Here is an 18,988-nt window from a genome sequence, read left to right as displayed (position 1 = left end):
GACTGGTGGCCATTTTGAGTGTCCACATAGCAGTAAAGCAGGCAGTAAAAAAACATTGTTTCTATGGATGAGATACCCCTTAGACTAATCTATAGACACATCTACGTAACTTTAGCCTATATCCCAGTATGTCTTATCACACTATACACAAGTGAAAAATATATTTGATCTCTTTTTTAAAAAATTAATTACATTGCTTCAGATCTACCGACTCTGATCAATCTGAATCCCAACGTGGCAGGCTTGTCGGTGGACTATTGGGAGACTGAAACAGCTAAATTAGCTTTTAGAAATAAAATGCCACATGTTCAAATAATAGTAGGTGTCAAACTCAATTCCCGGAGAGTTGTGTCTACTGTGACCTTAAATGATCAATCAAGTACAAAAAGGGAGGAGAGAAAGAACTCGGTCCCTTGGTCCTCCGGGAATCTGCTCTATAACAGTGGCTGAGTGTGAAAGTCTAAGCCCTGATAGATTGTTTACCTGATCATACGGGACTGGAACTGAGCAACTGAATAGGACCCGGAGTTCTGCATGGCTACCTGCGTTGCCATGGAGAATTTCCATCCCCTGTGAGATAAAAAAGGGAGGGACAAAGGAAACAGTTAGCCCCTTTAGTTAAAAAGGGAAGTTCAGCCACAAATACCTCACGTTGATTTTTAGCTAGCGGTAGCTAAAGTTGGCAGACCTTTGTAGATGGCTGCTTAAAGAAAACCAAGCCACATATTACAGAGCCTCCTTGCCCATAGACTCCTTTCAGGTTGAGGAAATATATCTAACATCAAGTTGTAAAATAGTGAACTTCCCCTTTAAGAGCTGGAGTTAAGACCTGGCCAATGGCCGGCAATCCAATGAAAGTTTTCAATAACACCAAAACACAACCGTATCAAATCATCGCTGTTTAGTGGATCAACAATAAAAGGGGTTAAAAGATTTTATTTTTTATGTCAGGGGTTAAAAGGCAAAGATGGGAACCGGGTTCAGGGCTCCCGAGTGGCGCAGGTCTAAGGCACTGCACCTCGGCGCTAGAGGCGTCACACTACAGACCCTGGTTCGATTCCAGGCTGTATCACAGCGGTCTAAGGCACTGCACCTCAGCGCTAGAGGCGTCACTACAGACCCTGGTTCGATTCCAGGCTGTATCACAGCGGTCTAAGGCACTGCACCTCGGCGCTAGAGGCGTCACACTACAGACCCTGGTTCGATTCCAGGTTGTATCACAGCGGTCTAAGGCACTGCACCTCGGCGCTAGAGGCGTCACACTACAGACCCTGGTTCGATTCCAGGTTGTATCACAGCGGTCTAAGGCACTGCACCTCGGCGCTAGAGGCGTCACACTACAGACCCTGGTTCAATTCCAGGTTGTATCACAGCGGTCTAAGGCACTGCACCTCGGCGCTAGAGGCGTCACACTACAGACCCTGGTTCGATTCCAGGCTGTATCACAGCGGTCTAAGGCACTGCACCTCAGCGCTAGAGGCGTCACACTACAGACCCTGGTTCGATTCCAGGTTGTATCACAGCGGTCTAAGGCACTGCACCTCGGCGCTAGAGGCGTCACACTACAGACCCTGGTTCGATTCCAGGTTGTATCACAGCGGTCTAAGGCACTGCACCTCGGCGCTAGAGGCGTCACTACAGACCCTGGTTCGATTCCAGGTGTCACAGCGGTCATTGTAAGGCACTGCACCTCAGCGCTAGACGGCGTCAAATAAGACCCTGGTTAAATCCATTATTTATATAGCGGTTAAAGGCACTGCACTTCAGATGATTTTTTTTACATTTTGAGGACTGACATCAACCCTGGTTCAATAAACCAGGATGTTGAGACATTTGTGTTTAGATGTGTAAAATATGCTAAACTTTATAGCCAACTTCATTTAAACTTTCAGCGCTAAAACAGACCCTGGTTGATTCCAGGCTGTCAACTGTCACAGCGTAAATGCATCAAGGCACTGCACCTGTATGATATTAAAGAGGCGTCTATATACAGACCCTGGTTATAGATTCCAGGCTGTATCTATATCTATATATTAAAGAGGATACTGCATATAGCGCTAGGCGTCACATATTAACAGACCCTGGTTATTCCAGGATATGTATATATAGATATATTAAAAGGCACTGCACCTCGGCGCTAGAGGATATCACATATAGATACCCTGGTTCGATATCAGATTGTATCAAAAGGATATCTATATCTATAGCATATAGGTGCTAGAGATAGTCAGACTACAGACCCTGGTTCACAGTTCCAGGTGTCCGGCATCATCTTTCAAGGGTTTTCTTTGTTTTTACTATTTCCTACAGTGTAGAATAATAGTCAAATCAAAGGTTAAATACATTATTTATATAATACATTTTTTTTAAATTGAAAAACTTTATGATTTTTTTTACATTTTGAGGACTGACCAACACCATCAATAAACAAGGGATGTTGAGACATTTGTGTCTTTAAACAGCCGAGAACAAAAACACGCTTCCTTGTGTTTCGATGTGTAAAATATGCTAAACTTTATAGCCAACTTCATTTTAAACTTTCCTAAAACAATAATTGTCTCACGGGTCAACTGTCAGAGATTAGAGCAGTAAATGCATCAGGGCATTGCATGAGTTAGGGTTAGGGTCCACTGTTATGAACCTTAGGTTATCTGTAGACATGTATGATAAAGGGTTAGGGTTAGGGTCAGATATCTATAGCTATAATATGTATGATAAAGGGTAGGGTCAGGGTTAGGGTCAGGGTCAGATAATAGGTTAGATATAACATATATGATAACAGGGTCAGGGTTAAGGGTCAGGGTTAGGATCAGGGTCAGATAACCTCAGGTTTTTCTTTGTTTTTACTATTTAGGGTCAGGGTTAGGGTCAGGGAAGACATCAAAACCTCAGGTGAAATAACACATGATAAAGGGTCAGAATATAGTAAAAATGTATGATAAAGGGTTGAATGGTTAGGGTCAGATAACCTCAGGACTGGTACTGATAAAGGGTTAGGTCAGGGTTAGGGTCAGGGTCAGATAACCTCAGGTTAGCTGTAACATGTATGATAAAGGGTTAGGGTCAGGGTCAGATAACCGGTACTAGGTTAGGAGACGATGACAAACACAATTTAGGGTCAGAACCTACAGGTTATATGATAAACAGGCTTTATGATAAAGGGTTAGGGTCAGGGATAGGGTCAGAACCTCAGGGCTGTAACATGTATGATAAAGGGTCAGGGTTAGGGTCAGGGTCAGGGTCAGGGTTAGGGTCAGGATAAGGTTCAACATTAGATGTAACATGTTGATAAAGGGTCAGGGTTCAGGGTTGAGGTCAGGGTCAGGATAGGTTCATACATGTTACAGGTAAGGGTTGAGGTTAGGGTCAGGGTTTGGGTCAGGTTCGCATCATAAGGTCAGGGTTAAGGTTAGGGTCAGAGTTAGGGTCAGGGTCAGATAACCTCAGGTTAGCTGTAACATGTATGATAAAGGGTCAGGGTTAGGGTCAGGGTCAGAACCTCAGGTTAGCTGTAACATGTATGATAAAGGGTTAGGGTCAGGGTCAGGGTCAGAACCTCAGGTTAGCTGTAACATGTATGATAAAGGGTCAGGGTCAGGGTTAGGGTCAGGGTCAGATACATACATGTTACAGCTAACCTGAGGTTAAGTAATGTCTGTACCTGTCAGCGATGGCCTTCGCCATAGGGTCAGGGTTAGGGTCAGGGTCAGGGTCAGATACATACATGTTACAGCTAACCTGAGGTTAAGTAATGTCTGTACCTGTCAGCGATGGCCTTCGCCATAGGGTCAGGGTTAAGGGTCAGGGTCAGGGTCAGATACATACATGTTACAGCTAACCTGAGGTTAAGTAATGTCTGTACCTGTCAGCGATGGCCTTCGCCATAAAGTAGTCCTCGGCGATGTACTGAGCGAAGGTTATGAGCCCTCCAGCCTGGTCCAAGATATCTTTCCTCATCAAACATGACATCCCTGTCACACACTTAATACCCATCACGTTGGCTGAGATGTAGGAGCGTGGGTGGGACGTGCCAAAGTACACCTGTTAGAAAGACGGGTAACAGATTAGTAGGACAGGTAACAGTCACCTTCGACCCCTAGACCCAAGTACCCGTGACAGAAAAGTTAGGTGGGAAAAAACTGTGTGTGTCTGTGTGTCTTACCATTTATTTATTTATTTATTTATTTATATATATATATATATTTTTTTTTACCCCTTTTTCTCCCCAATTTCATGGTGTCCAATTGTTTTAGTAGCTACTATCTTGTCTCATCGCTACAACTCCCGTACGGCTCGGGAGAGACGAAGGTTGAAAGTCATGCGTCCTCCGATACACAACCCAACCAAGCTGCACTGCTTCTTAACACAGCGCGCATCCAAACCCGGAAGCCAGCCGCACCAATGTGTCGGAGGAAACACCGTGCAACCTTGGTTAGCGCGCACTGCACCCGGCCCGCCATGGGAGTCTCTGGTGCGCGATGAGACAAGGACATCCCTACCGACCAAGCCCTCCCAAACCCGGACGACGCTAGGCCAATGGACCTCCCGGTTACGACTGAGCCTGGGCGCGAACCCAGGGACTCTGATGGCACAGCTGGCGCTGAAGTACAGCACCCTTAACAACTGCGCCACCCGGGACGCCCTCACCCTTCATTTTTAACGCAGAAAATACTATTTAAGTTTAGGGTTCTTCATCAGTCAGACAAACAGATGGCGAATAAAAAAAAAAACGTTATTGTTGTTGTTGGAAAACAGACATTGTTCTTACGGTACAGTCAAAAACTACTTGTGTGGAGGCGACTATCAGTTAAACAATTTATTTTATATATTTTTAGTACCTTCTCAGATAAGTGATCATAATTCATATAAAATACGGAGATTATTGTGTTGATATATGCACGTTATAGTGTATTACATGGCTATTAATTACTACTTCTGTGTCTTCATGATAGCAGTCTTAGGACATGTCACAATCAATCCAGGAGCAACATAGCATGGAAAGGGGGAGATACCGAGTCAGCTGTACAATTTAATGTATTCAACCGAAATGTGTCCTCCGCGTTTAACCCGACCCCTCAATCAGCAAGGTGCGGGGGCTGCCTTCAATCGACGTCGTCGGTGCCCAAGGAACAGTGGGTTAACTGCCTTGTTCAGGGGCAGAACGACAGATTTTTACCTTGTCAACTTTAACCACAACAATGTAAATCGATCGGGGAAGGGAATATAATGATTATATTCAACCCAAGGGCACGGCGGTCACTTTGACCACAAGGCATGGATTTTTTAAAGGGGGCATTACGGCCACACAAAGGGGTCATCCATACCGTCGGGAAATACGAGGCCTGAATATAGTGGAATATAACAATAGAAATTACAATTAACAATTGAAAATACAAATAATATTTTGTTCCCATACAACTTGACTGTAGCGGGCATGAAGGTTGTGTCAGCCGGGGATTTTCAAGCAAATATCACTGAAATCACTGGTCACTGTGATAATGGAACACTGGTCACTGTGATAATGGAACACGGGTCACTGTGATAATGGAACACTGGTCACTGTGATAATGGAACACTGGTCACTGTGATAATGGAACACGGGTCACTGTGATAATGGAACACGGGTCACTGTGATAATGGAACACTGGTCACTGTGATAATGGAACACGGGTCACTGTGATAATGGAACACTGGTCACTGTGATAATGGAACACTGGTCACTGTGATAATGGAACACTGGTCACTGTGATAATGGAACACTGGTCACTGAGATAATGGAACACGGGTCACTGTGATAATGGAACACGGGTCACTGTGATAATGGAACACTGGGCACTGTGATAATGGAACACTGGGCACTGTGATAATGGAACACGGGTCACTGTGATAATGGAACACTGGGTCACTGTGATAATGGAACACTGGTCACTGAGATAATGGAACACTGGTCACTGAGATAATGGAACACTGGTCACTGTGATAATGGAACACTGGTCACTGTGATAATGGAACACTGGTCACTGTGATAATGGAACACTGGTCACTGTGATAATGGAACACTGGTCACTGTGATAATGGAACACTGGTCACTGTGATAATGGAACACTGGTCACTGTGATAATGGAACACTGGTCACTGTGATAATGGAACACTGGTCACTGTGATAATGGAACACTGGTCACTGTGATAATGGAACACTGGTCACTGTGATAATGGAACACTGGTCACTGTGATAATGGAACACTGGTCACTGTGATAATGGAACACTGGTCACTGTGATAATGGAACACTGGTCACTGTGATAATGGAACACTGGTCACTGTGATAATGGAACACTGGGCACTGTGATAATGTTTACATACTGTTTTACTCACCTCATATGTATGTTCTGTATTCTATTCTCCTGTATTTTAGCCAATGCCACATCAGTATTGCTCGTTCCTAATATTTATATAATTTTTTAATTCCATTCTTTTACTTTTAGATTTTAAATAAAAATCTGAGTGAAATGCTGACTTGCGAGCACTTAACCAACAATGCAGTTAAGAGGCTATGTGGAGGCTATATACAGGGTATTACGGTACAGAGTCAATGTGGAGGCTATATACAGGGTACCAGTACAGAGTCAATGTGGAGGCTATATACAGGGTGTTATGGTACAGAGCCAATGTGGAGGCTATATACAGGGTATTACGGTACAGAGTCAATGTGGAGGCTATATACAGGGTATTACGGTACAGAGTCAATGTGGAGGCTATATACAGGGTGTTACGGTACAGAGTCAATGTGGAGGCTATATACAGGGGGTACCGGTACAGAGTCAATGTGGAGGCTATATACAGGGTGTTACGGTACAGAGTGAATGTGGAGGCTATATACAGGGGGGTGCCGGTACAGAGTCAACGTGGAGGCTATATACAGGGTGTTATGGTACAGAGCCAATGTGGAGGCTATATACAGGGTATTACGGTACAGAGTCAATGTGGAGGCTATATACAGGGTATTACGGTACAGAGTCAATGTGGAGGCTATATACAGGGTACCGGTACAGAGTCAATGTGGAGGCTATATACAGGGTACCGGTACAGAGTCAATGTGGAGGCTATATACAGGGTGTTATGGTACAGAGCCAATGTGGAGGCTATATACAGGGTATTACGGTACAGAGTCAATGTGGAGGCTATATACAGGGTATTACGGTACAGAGTCAATGTGGGGCTATATACAGGGTGTACCGGTACAGAGTCAATGTGGAGGCTATATACAGGGTGTTACGGTACAGAGTCAATGTGGAGGCTATATACAGGGTGTTACGGTACAGAGTCAATGTGGAGGCTATATACAGGGTGTTACGGTACAGAGTCAATGTGGAGGCTATATACAGGGTGTTACGGTACAGAGTCAATGTGGAGGCTATATACAGGGTGTTACGGTACAGAGTCAATGTGGAGGCTATATACAGGGTGTTACGGTACAGAGTCAATGTGGAGGCTATATACAGGGTGTTACTGTACAGAGTCAATGTGGAGGCTATATACAGGGTATTACGGTACAGAGTCAATGTGGAGGCTATATACAGGGTATTACGGTACAGAGTCAATGTGGAGGCTATATACAGGGTATTACGGTACAGAGTCAATGTGGAGGCTATATACAGGGTATTACGGTACAGAGTCAATGTGGAGGCTATATACAGGGTATTACGGTACAGAGTCAATGTGGAGGCTATATACAGGGTGTTACGGTACAGAGTCAATGTGGAGGCTATATACCGGGTATTACGGTACAGAGTCAATGTGGAGGCTATATACAGGGTGTTACGGTACAGAGTTAATGTGGAGGCTATATACAGGGTGTTACGGTACAGAGTCAATGTGGAGGCTATATACAGGGTGTTACGGTACAGAGTCAATGTGGAGGCTATATACAGGGGGTACCGGTACAGAGTCAATGTGGAGGCTATATACAGGGTGTTACGGTACAGAGTGAATGTGGAGGCTATATACAGGGTGTTACGGTACAGAGTCAATGTGGAGGCTATATACAGGGGTACCGGTACAGAGTCAATGTGGAGGCTATATACAGGGTGTTACGGTACAGAGTGAATGTGGAGGCTATATACAGGGGGTGCCGGTACAGAGTCAACGTGGAGACTATATACAGGGTGTTACGGTACAGAGTCAACGTGGAGGCTATATACAGGGTATTACGGTACAGAGTCAATGTGGAGGCTATATACAGGGTGTTACGGTACAGAGTCAATGTGGAGGCTATATACAGGGTGTTACGGTACAGAGTCAATTTGGAGGCTATATACAGGGGGTACCGGTACAGAGTCAATGTGGAGACTATATACAGGGTGTTACGGTACAGAGTCAATGTGGAGGCTATATACAGGGGGTACCGGTACAGAGTCAATGTGGAGACTATATACAGGGTGTTACGGTACAGAGTGAATGTGGAGGCTATATACAGGGGGTACCGGTACAGAGTCAATGTGGAGGCTATATACAGGGGGTACCGGTACAGAGTCAATGTGGAGGCTATATACAGGGTATTACGGTACAGAGTCAATGTGGAGACTATATACAGGGTGTTACGGTACAGAGTCAATGTGGAGGCTATATACAGGGGGTACCAGTACAGAGTCAATGTGGAGGCTATATACAGGGTACCGGTACAGAGTCAATGTGGAGGCTATATACAGGGTACCGGTACAGAGTCAATGTGGAGGCTATATACAGGGTACCGGTACAGAGTCAATGTGGAGGCTATATACAGGGTACCGGTACAGAGTCAATGTGGATGCTATATACAGGGTACCGGTACAGAGTCAATGTGGATGCTATATACAGGGGGTACCAGTACAGAGTCAATGTGGAGGCTATATACAGGGGGTACCGGTACAGAGTCAATGTGGAGGCTATATACAGGGGGTACCAGTACAGAGTCAATGTGGAGGCTATATACAGGGGGTACTGGTACAGAGTCAATGTGGAGGCTATATACAGGGTACCGGTACAGAGTCAATGTGGATGCTATATACAGGGTACCGGTACAGAGTCAATGTGGAGGCTATATACAGGGGTACCGGTACAGAGTCAATGTGGAGGCTATATACAGGGTGTTACGGTACAGAGTCAATGTGGAGGCTATATACAGGGTGTTACGGTACAGAGTCAATGTGGAGGCTATATACAGGGGGTACCGGTACAGAGTCAATGTGGAGGCTATATACAGGGTGTTACGGTACAGAGTGAATGTGGAGGCTATATACAGGGGGTGCCGGTACAGAGTCAACGTGGAGGCTATATACAGGGTGTTACGGTACAGAGTCAACGTGGAGGCTATATACAGGGTATTACGGTACAGAGTCAATGTGGAGGCTATATACAGGGTGTTACGGTACAGAGTCAATGTGGAGGCTATATACAGGGTGTTACGGTACAGAGTCAATGTGGAGGCTATATACAGGGGGTACCGGTACAGAGTCAATGTGGAGACTATATACAGGGTGTTACGGTACAGAGTCAATGTGGAGGCTATATACAGGGGGTACCGGTACAGAGTCAATGTGGAGACTATATACAGGGTGTTACGGTACAGAGTGAATGTGGAGGCTATATACAGGGGTACCGGTACAGAGTCAATGTGGAGGCTATATACAGGGGGTACCGGTACAGAGTCAATGTGGAGGCTATATACAGGGTATTACGGTACAGAGTCAATGTGGAGACTATATACAGGGTGTTACGGTACAGAGTCAATGTGGAGGCTATATACAGGGGGTACCAGTACAGAGTCAATGTGGAGGCTATATACAGGGTACCGGTACAGAGTCAATGTGGAGGATATATACAGGGTACCGGTACAGAGTCAATGTGGAGGCTATATACAGGGTACCGGTACAGAGTCAATGTGGAGGCTATATACAGGGTACCGGTACAGAGTCAATGTGGATGCTATATACAGGGTACCGGTACAGAGTCAATGTGGATGCTATATACAGGGGGTACCAGTACAGAGTCAATGTGGAGGCTATATACAGGGGGTACCGGTACAGAGTCAATGTGGAGGCTATATACAGGGGGTACCAGTACAGAGTCAATGTGGAGGCTATATACAGGGGGTACCGGTACAGAGTCAATGTGGAGGCTATATACAGGGGGTACCAGTACAGAGTCAATGTGGAGGCTATATACAGGGGGTACTGGTACAGAGTCAATGTGGAGGCTATATACAGGGGGTACAATGTGCGGGGTAACAGGTACATCGAGGTAATGTGAAAGACTCTCAGCTGTTATCTAATGTATTGACTCAGGGGTTGAATTCTTATCTAATCAAGGTAGTGTTTTATTTTCCATTAATTAAAAATAAATGTTCAAATTTATCTTCCACTTAGACATTTTGTGTAGATCGTTTACAAAAAAACAAATTAAATCCATTTTAGTCCCACAACCTAACAACAAAATGTGGAATAAGTAAAGAAGTGTGAATGCAAATGACTGCTGTCTGAACACACACACACACACACACACACACACACACACACACACACACACACACACACACACACACACACACACACACACACACACACACACACACGATTTGGTAACTAACTTGCTGTTTGGAGAGTCAATATTCCAGAACGGATTTGAAAAACAAGTGATTTGAGCATTAAAGCCTGTAGTGTGAACACGGCTTCAGAACTCTGAGGGTTAAGTCATATAGATCTAGTAGAGCACCAGACTAGTGGTCTGTCTCTGTCTGGAAGAATGCTACTGTCTACCGGCTCCCCAGGCCCCTCAGGCTACCGGCTCCCCAGGCTACCGGCTCCCCAGGCTACCGGCTCCCCAGGCCCCCAGTCTCTTTGAACTGAGAGCCTCTGTCTGTAAGGATGCCCACCTGCTCCAGTGTAGCAGCGAAGCCCTGTCTGTCGGCCACGTAGGGAAGGCCATGAACCAACCCCACCTTCTCAGTCATCTGATTGGCCATATCGGTCAGAGTGTCCGGTTTCACTGGGGAGGAACAGGAACAAATCATTCTATCAATGTATATAGAACGCCCATTGTTGATTTTATTTGAATTAAAATCAGCAGTTTACAGATCAGGCAATGGGATCTAAACATAACCTTTTCATCAAATATTTTTAATCCAACTACAGTACTTGAATATAGGTTAATAAAAATAAACGTTGATAGCTTTACATACAAACATAAACGTCTGGTTTATCTAGGTTCAGTTTATTTGTTCAAGGTTCAAAACTAGAACACACAAGATAGTCTCTGTATTATCCAAAAGGGATAAGTCAGTGATAAGAACGAAAAACAGAGACCGCTGACTGATTTGTAACAGTGCAGCTGATTCATTCTGTTACGATTAAAAAAAATCAGAGTAAAGAAACGTCCCCAAAATGCCACCACAATCCCTAGGTAGTGCACTACTCTTGACCAGGGCAGTGCACAACGTAGGGAATAAAAAGGCGCCCTTTGGGATTACACACAAAGTGAAGTTTCCTACCTCGTATTCCGCTGTCGCAGATCCACACGAGGTCATACTGGGCCCCTTCATAACCCGGCATCAGGTTATTTATCTTGGGGTTGATGCCGACCTTCTTTCCTCCTGCAACAGAACATTCGTAGGACCGTCACCAAGACTGTGTTGTAAAAAAACCAAGAGATTCTCTTCAAACCTTTACAGACTCTACGGTTTCACTTTCCCTTCAGCCCTTTCATCCAGCAGGGAGCCCATTTTGTGCGTGGCCTTATATGGGACTCGCAGGTCACGGCCTGGGATCTTCCCAATTCATTACATTTTAATCATCGAAGACAACCAATACATACATTTACTCAATAAAAATGTTATTTTTTTGTTAAATGATCCGTCTCAATAAAGTTTGAACATTGCACAATCAAAATAAAATCAGTCGTTCATTCTGCCGCCCAAAAACTAAATGTGAACGTTTTCTTGTATTTTTTGGCGACTGAGGAGGAAATGAACTTCATGAGGAGGAAGGACGTCTGACATTTGCATCACTTCTTTATTTTTGGGGGATGACGAAAGTGGACGTTTTTTGACAGATTTAAAACCTACAAAATGCCTTCCAGTCAGAACCTGTGAGCCGTTACACGATACAGACAACGTCTAGTCATTATTCTGTCAGACCCCACGATCTGTGACCCGTACACGATACAGACAGCATCTTGGTGTCATTTTACTCTTTATATTGTGCTGTAAAATAAGGTCCTTATTGTCTAGATTCTGAAATACAATGTTGCACATTCATTTATTAAAAATGAGAAATATTCTCTCAAAAAGTCTAAACTTTTTTGATAATAAAATGTTTATTTTTAGACATATCGTTTGGAACAATATATAATATAAAATATAATCTTCAAAACACGTCGCCTTTCCCCGAGTGGCTCTCCGGTACTGTTAATGATAAGACCCATTTTTATACATAAAAAATGACATTATAGGTCATTAACGAATCACAGCCCTCCTCCAGCTCCTTTTGAATCCATTATCTCATTCACTGTGTTGGTGGTGCTCCTAAAATGGATTATAAACGTCAAAATCAGTAGCGAGCCCACTCTGGAAATGTGATGTACTTGTAGAGCAGACTGTTCCAAACAATGTCTAAAAATAGGATAAATTAAATTGAGTACTTTTTAAAATTTTTATTACCTTTATTTAACCAGGCAAGTCAGTGAAGAACATATTCTTATTTACAATGACGGCCTGGGAACAATGGGTTAACTGCCTGTTCAGGGGCAGAATGACAGATTTGTACCTTGTCAGCTCGGGGGTTTGAACTCGCAACCTTCCGGTTACTAGTCCAACGCTCTAACCACTAGGCTACGCTGCCGCCCGAGATATTAATAACAATATTTTCTATTAAATATAAACTCCATGTTTTACAGAACAGAATAAGTATAATAATAATAATAAGTAGTATAATGACAGAAATATATGGACACTCCTTCAAATGAGTGGATTCAGCTATTTCAGCCACACCTGTAGCTGACAGGTATATCAAACCGCCGTGCAATCTCCGTAGACAAACATTGGCAGTAGAATGGCCTTACCTTAGAGCTCAGTAACTTTCAACGTGGCACCGTCATAGGATGCCAACTTTCCAACAAGTCAGTTTGTCAAATGCCTGCTTTGCTAGAGCTGCCTCGGTCAACTAGTAAGTGCTGTTATTATTGCGAAGTGGAAACGTCTAGGAGCAACAACGGCTCAGCCACGCAGTGGTAGGCCACACAAGCTCACAGAACGGGTTTCCATGGCCGAGCAACCGCACACAAGCATAAGATCACAATAAGCAATGCCAAGAGTCGGCTGGAGTGGTGAATAATGCTGCAGCCCGACAGACAAATCTGTGTTTGGCGGATGCCAGGAGAACACTACCCGCCCGAATTCATAGACCCAACTGTAAAGTTTGGTGGAGGAATAATGGCATGGGGCTGTTTTTCATGGTTTGGGCCCCTTAGTTCTAGTGAAGGGAAATCTTAATGCTACAGCATAGAATGACATTCTAGAATATTCTGTGCTTCCAACTTTGTGGAAAAACAGTTTGGGGAAGGCTCTTTCCTGTTTCAGCATGACAATGCCCTCGTGCACAAAACGAGGTCCATACAGAAATGATTTGTCCAGATCGGTGTGGAAGAACTCGGCTGATCAGCACAGAACCCTGACCTCAACCCCATCAAACACTTTTGGGTTGTATTGGTCCGTCGACTGAGAGCCAATCCTAATCACCCCCAACATCAGAGCCAGGCCTAATCACCCCCAACATCAGAGCCAGGCCTAATCGCCCCAACCACAGAGCCAATCCTAATCACCCAACCACAGAGCCAATCCTAATCACCCAACCACAGAGCCAGTCCTAATCACCCAACCACAGAGCCAGTCCTAATCACCCAACCACAGAGCCAGTCCTAATCACCCAACCACAGAGCCAGTCCTAATCACCCAACCACAGAGCCAGGCCTAATCACCCAACCACAGAGCCAATCCTAATCACCCAACCACAGAGCCAATCCTAATCACCCAACCACAGAGCCAATCCTAATCACCCAACCACAGAGCCAATCCTAATCACCCAACCACAGAGCCAATCCTAATCACCCAACCACAGAGCCAGTCCTAATCACCCAACCACAGAGCCAGTCCTAATCACCCAACCACAGAGCCAGTCCTAATCACCCAACCACAGAGCCAGTCCTAATCACCCAACCACAGAGCCAGTCCTAATCACCCAACCACAGAGCCAGTCCTAATCACCCAACCACAGAGCCAGTCCTAATCACCCAACCACAGAGCCAGTCCTAATCACCCAACCACAGAGCCAGTCCTAATCACCCAACCACAGAGCCAGGCCTAATCACCCAACAACAGAGCCAGGCCTAATCACCCAACCACAGAGCCAGTCCTAATCACCCCCAACATCAGAGCCAGTCCTAATCACCCCCAACATCAGAGCCAGTCCTAATCACCCAACCACAGAGCCAGTCCTAATCACCCAACCACAGAGCCAGTCCTAATCACCCAACCACAGAGCCAGTCCTAATCACCCAACCACAGAGCCAGTCCTAATCACCCAACCACAGAGCCAGGCCTAATCACCCAACAACAGAGCCAGGCCTAATCACCCCCAACATCAGAGCCAATCCTAATCACCCAACATCAGAGCCAGGCCTTATCACCCAACATCAGAGCCAGGCCTTATCACCCAACATCAGAGCCAGGCCTTATCACCCAACATCAGAGCCAGGCCTTATCACCCAACATCAGAGCCAGGCCTTATCACCCAACATCAGAGCCAGACCTAATCACCCAACATCAGAGCCAGACCTAATCACCCCCAACATCAGAGCCAGGCCTAATCACCCCCAACATCAGAGCCAATCCTAATCGCCCAACATCAGAGCCAGGCCTAATCACCCAACATCAGAGCCAGTCCTAATCACCCCCAACATCAGAGCCAGTCCTAATCACCCAACCACAGAGCCAGTCCTAATCACCCAACCACAGAGCCAGTCCTAATCACCCAACCACAGAGCCAGTCCTAATCACCCAACCACAGAGCCAGGCCTAATCACCCAACCACAGAGCCAGGCCTAATCACCCCCAACATCAGAGCCAGGCCTTATCACCCAACATCAGAGCCAGGCCTTATCACCCAACATCAGAGCCAGGCCTTATCACCCAACATCAGAGCCAGGCCTTATCACCCAACATCAGAGCCAGGCCTTATCACCCAACATCAGAGCCAGGCCTTATCACCCAACATCAGAGCCAGACCTAATCACCCAACATCAGAGCCAATCCTAATCACCCAACATCAGAGCCAGTCCTAATCACCCAACATCAGAGCCAGGCCTAATCACCCAACATCAGAGCCAGGCCTAATCACCCAACATCAGAGCCAGGCCTAATCACCCAACATCAGAGCCAGGCCTAATCACCCCCAACATCAGAGCCAGGCCTAATCACCCCCAACATCAGAGCCAGTCCTAATCAGCCAACATCAGAGCCAGTCCTAATCAGCCAACATCAGAGCCAGGCCTAATCACCCCCAACATCAGAGCCAGGCCTAATCACCCCCAACATCAGAGCCAGTCCTAATCACCCCCAACATCAGAGCCAGTCCTAATCACCCCCAACATCAGAGCCAGGCCTAATCACCCCCAACATCAGAGCCAGGCCTAATCACCCCCAACATCAGAGCCAGGCCTAATCACCCCCAACATCAGAGCCAGGCCTAATCACCCAACATCAGAGCCAGGCCTAATCACCCAACATCAGAGCCAGGCCTAATCACCCAACATCAGAGCCAGGCCTAATCACCCAACATCAGAGCCAGGCCTAATCACCCAACATCAGAGCCAGGCCTAATCACCCAACATCAGAGCCAGGCCTAATCACCCAACATCAGAGCCAGTCCTAATCACCAAACATCAGAGCCAGGCCTAATCGCGCCCAACATCAGAGCCAGGCCTAATCGCGCCCAACATCAGAGCCAGGCCTAATCGCCCAACATCAGAGCCAGTCCTAATCGCCCAACATCAGAGCCAATCCTAATCACCCAACCTCAGAGCCAATCCTAATCACCCAACCTCAGAGCCAATCCTAATCACCCAACATCAGAGCCAGTCCTAATCACCCAACATCAGAGCCAGTCCTAATCACCCAACATCAGAGCCAATCCTAATCACCCAACATCAGAGCCAGTCCTAATCACCCAACATCAGAGCCAGTCCTAATCACCCAACATCAGAGCCAGTCCTAATCACCCAACATCAGAGCCAGTCCTAATCACCCAACATCAGAGCCAGTCCTAATCACCCAACATCAGAGCCAGTCCTAATCACCCAACATCAGAGCCAGTCCTAATCACCCAACATCAGAGCCAGTCCTAATCACCCAACATCAGAGCCAGTCCTAATCACCCAACATCAGAGCCAGTCCTAATCACCCAACATCAGAGCCAGTCCTAATCACCCAACATCAGAGCCAGTCCTAATCACCCAACATCAGAGCCAGTCCTAATCACCCAACATCAGAGCCAGTCCTAATCACCCAACATCAGAGCCAATCCTAATCACCCAACATCAGAGCCAGTCCTAATCGCCCAACATCAGTGACCAACCTCACTCATGCTCGTGGCTGAATGGAAGCAAGTCCCGGCAGCAATGTTCCTACATCTAGTGGAAAGCCTTCCCAGAAGAGTGGAGGCTGTTATAGCAGCAATGTTCCAACATCTAGAGGAAAGCCTTCCCAGAAGAGTGGAGGCTGTTATAGCAGCAATGTTCCAACATCTAGTGGAAAGCCTTCCCAGAAGAGTGGAGGCTGTTATAGCAGCAATGTTCCAACATCTAGTGGAAAGCCTTCCCAGAAGAGTGGAGGCTGTTATAGCAGCAATGTTCCAACATCTAGTGGAAAGCCTTCCCAGAAGAGTGGAGGCTGTTATAGCAGCAATGTTCCAACATCTAGTGGAAAGCCTTCCCAGAAGAGTGGAGGCTGTTATAGCAGCAATGTTCCAACATCTAGTGGAAAGCCTTCCCAGAAGTGTGGAGGCTGTTATAGCAGCAATGTTCCAACATCTAGTGGAAAGCCTTCCCAGAAGTGTGGAGGCTGTTATAGCAGCAATGTTCCATCATCTAGTGGAAAGCCTTCCCTGAAGAGTGGAGGCTGTTATAGCAGCAATGTTCCAACATCTAGTGGAAAGCCTTCCCAGAAGTGTGGAGGCTGTTATAGCAGCAATGTTCCATCATCTAGTGGAAAGCCTTCCCAGAAGAGTGGAGGCTGTTATAGCAGCAATGTTCCTACATCTAGTAGAAAGCCTTCCCGGAAGAGGGGAGGCTGTTGTAGCAGCAAAGGGAGGGAGACCAACTCCATATTAATGCCCATGATTATGGAATGAACAGGTGTCCACATACTTTTGGTCAAGCAGTATTGGTGGTCAGTGTTATGTAGGGTTCAGAGGTCAGAGGGTCTTACAGGAGGCATGTATAGGTCTAAAAAAAAAAAAAAAAAAAAAAAGGGCCATAAAAATGTCCACTTTCAAAATGATTTAAAAATAAATATGTGACAAAAATGTAACACGCATGTCAAAACGTCCTTCCTCCCGATTAAATTTATATGTGAGAATTGCCAGAACAATCTTAGATGGCAAAAATACATGTTCCGTCCATCCACGCTCAAAAAGGAATTGGCCAACTGTGTACTGTTGTTTAGTCCGGCTCTTTGTGTACCGACAGGCCACCGTACTGAGCATTGACACGTCTCCCTACTTACAACTACACATATTAACATATTTATTAGACAGATCTTAGAATTGCAGGACATGAGATATGAATATTAATTAACAGTTGTTCAAAGAATTCATCAACCAGACTCTTACCTATAAATAACCGAGCATCAACGTTGGGATATTTTCCTAGAAGCTTTTTACAAACGTCAATGGCTGGGTCGTCATGGTCCTGTACACAGAGTAGGATCTCAAACTGGGCAGAGAGAGAGAGAGAGAGAGAGAGAGAGAGAGAGAGAGACAGACAAAACGTTAGTCCAATACTGTAGAGAAACTGTAGAGAAAGACATATGTTAGTTCAGTTCAATATTGTAGAGAGGAAGTTCAAGCCACGAGCATTTAAAAATAAATAAAAATATATGCCATTTAGCAGACGCTTTTATCCAAAGCGACTTACAGTCAGTCATGTGTGCATACATTCTACGTATGGGTGGTCCCGGGGATCGAACCCACTACCCTGGCGTTACAAGCGCCATGCTCTACCAACTGAGCTACAGAAGGACCGATTCATTTGTTTAACTTCAACAGTGTTCCGCTCTGACCCCTCCAGCCGTGTTCCGCTCTGACCCCTCCAGCCGTGTTCCGCTCTGACCCCTCCAGCCGTGTTCCGCTCTGACCCCTCCAGCCGTGTTCCGCTCTGACCCCTCCAGCCGTGTTCCGCTCTGACCCCTCCAGCCGTGTTCCGCTCTGACCCCTCCAGCCGTGTTCCGCTCTGACCCCTCCAGCCCCTGACCCCTCCAGCCGTGTTCCGCTCTGACCCCTCCAGCCGTGTTCCGCTCTGACCCCTCCAGCCGTGTTCCGCTCTGACCCCTCCAGCCGTGTTCCGCTCTGACCCCTCCAGCCGTGTTCCGCTCTGACCCCTCCAGCCGTGTTCCGCTCTGACCCCTCCAGCCGTGTTCCGCTCTGACCCCTCCAGCCGTGTTCCACTCTGACCCCTCCAGCCGTGTTCCGCTCTGACCCCTCCAGCCGTGTTCCACTCTGACCCCTGCAGCTGTGTTCCACTCTGACCCCTCCAGCTGTGTTCCACTCTGACCCCTCCAGCCGTGTTCCACTCTGACCCCTCCAGCCATGTTCCACTCTGACCCCTCCAGCTGTGGTCCACTCTGACCCCTCCAGCTGTGTAAATCAGAGGATTATTCAGTGCATTTGGAAACTTTTCAGACCCCT

At 46.2% G+C, this 18,988-nt stretch overlaps 1 protein-coding gene across 2 annotated transcripts in view; it reads right to left on the bottom strand.

The window, feature by feature from the left end:
• Window positions 1–18,988, bottom strand: part of ugcg (UDP-glucose ceramide glucosyltransferase) — a 43,968-nt gene that overhangs the window by 2,535 nt on the left and 22,445 nt on the right. For both annotated transcript variants that reach the window (XM_052458713.1, XM_052458714.1), the window contains exons 3-7: window positions 17,915–18,017; window positions 11,524–11,625; window positions 10,909–11,021; window positions 3,863–4,041; window positions 484–570 (exon numbers count right to left, since the gene is read on the bottom strand). In XM_052458713.1, coding sequence (XP_052314673.1) covers window positions 484–570; window positions 3,863–4,041; window positions 10,909–11,021; window positions 11,524–11,625; window positions 17,915–18,017 — 584 coding nt within the window. The remainder of the gene's footprint in view (window positions 1–483; window positions 571–3,862; window positions 4,042–10,908; window positions 11,022–11,523; window positions 11,626–17,914; window positions 18,018–18,988) is intronic.

This window comes from Oncorhynchus keta, chromosome 12 (genome assembly GCF_023373465.1).
Source record: "Oncorhynchus keta strain PuntledgeMale-10-30-2019 chromosome 12, Oket_V2, whole genome shotgun sequence".
In the NCBI taxonomy this organism is placed as follows: Eukaryota; Metazoa; Chordata; class Actinopteri; order Salmoniformes; family Salmonidae; genus Oncorhynchus; species Oncorhynchus keta.
This window is presented reverse-complemented; position numbering and strand designations above follow the sequence as displayed.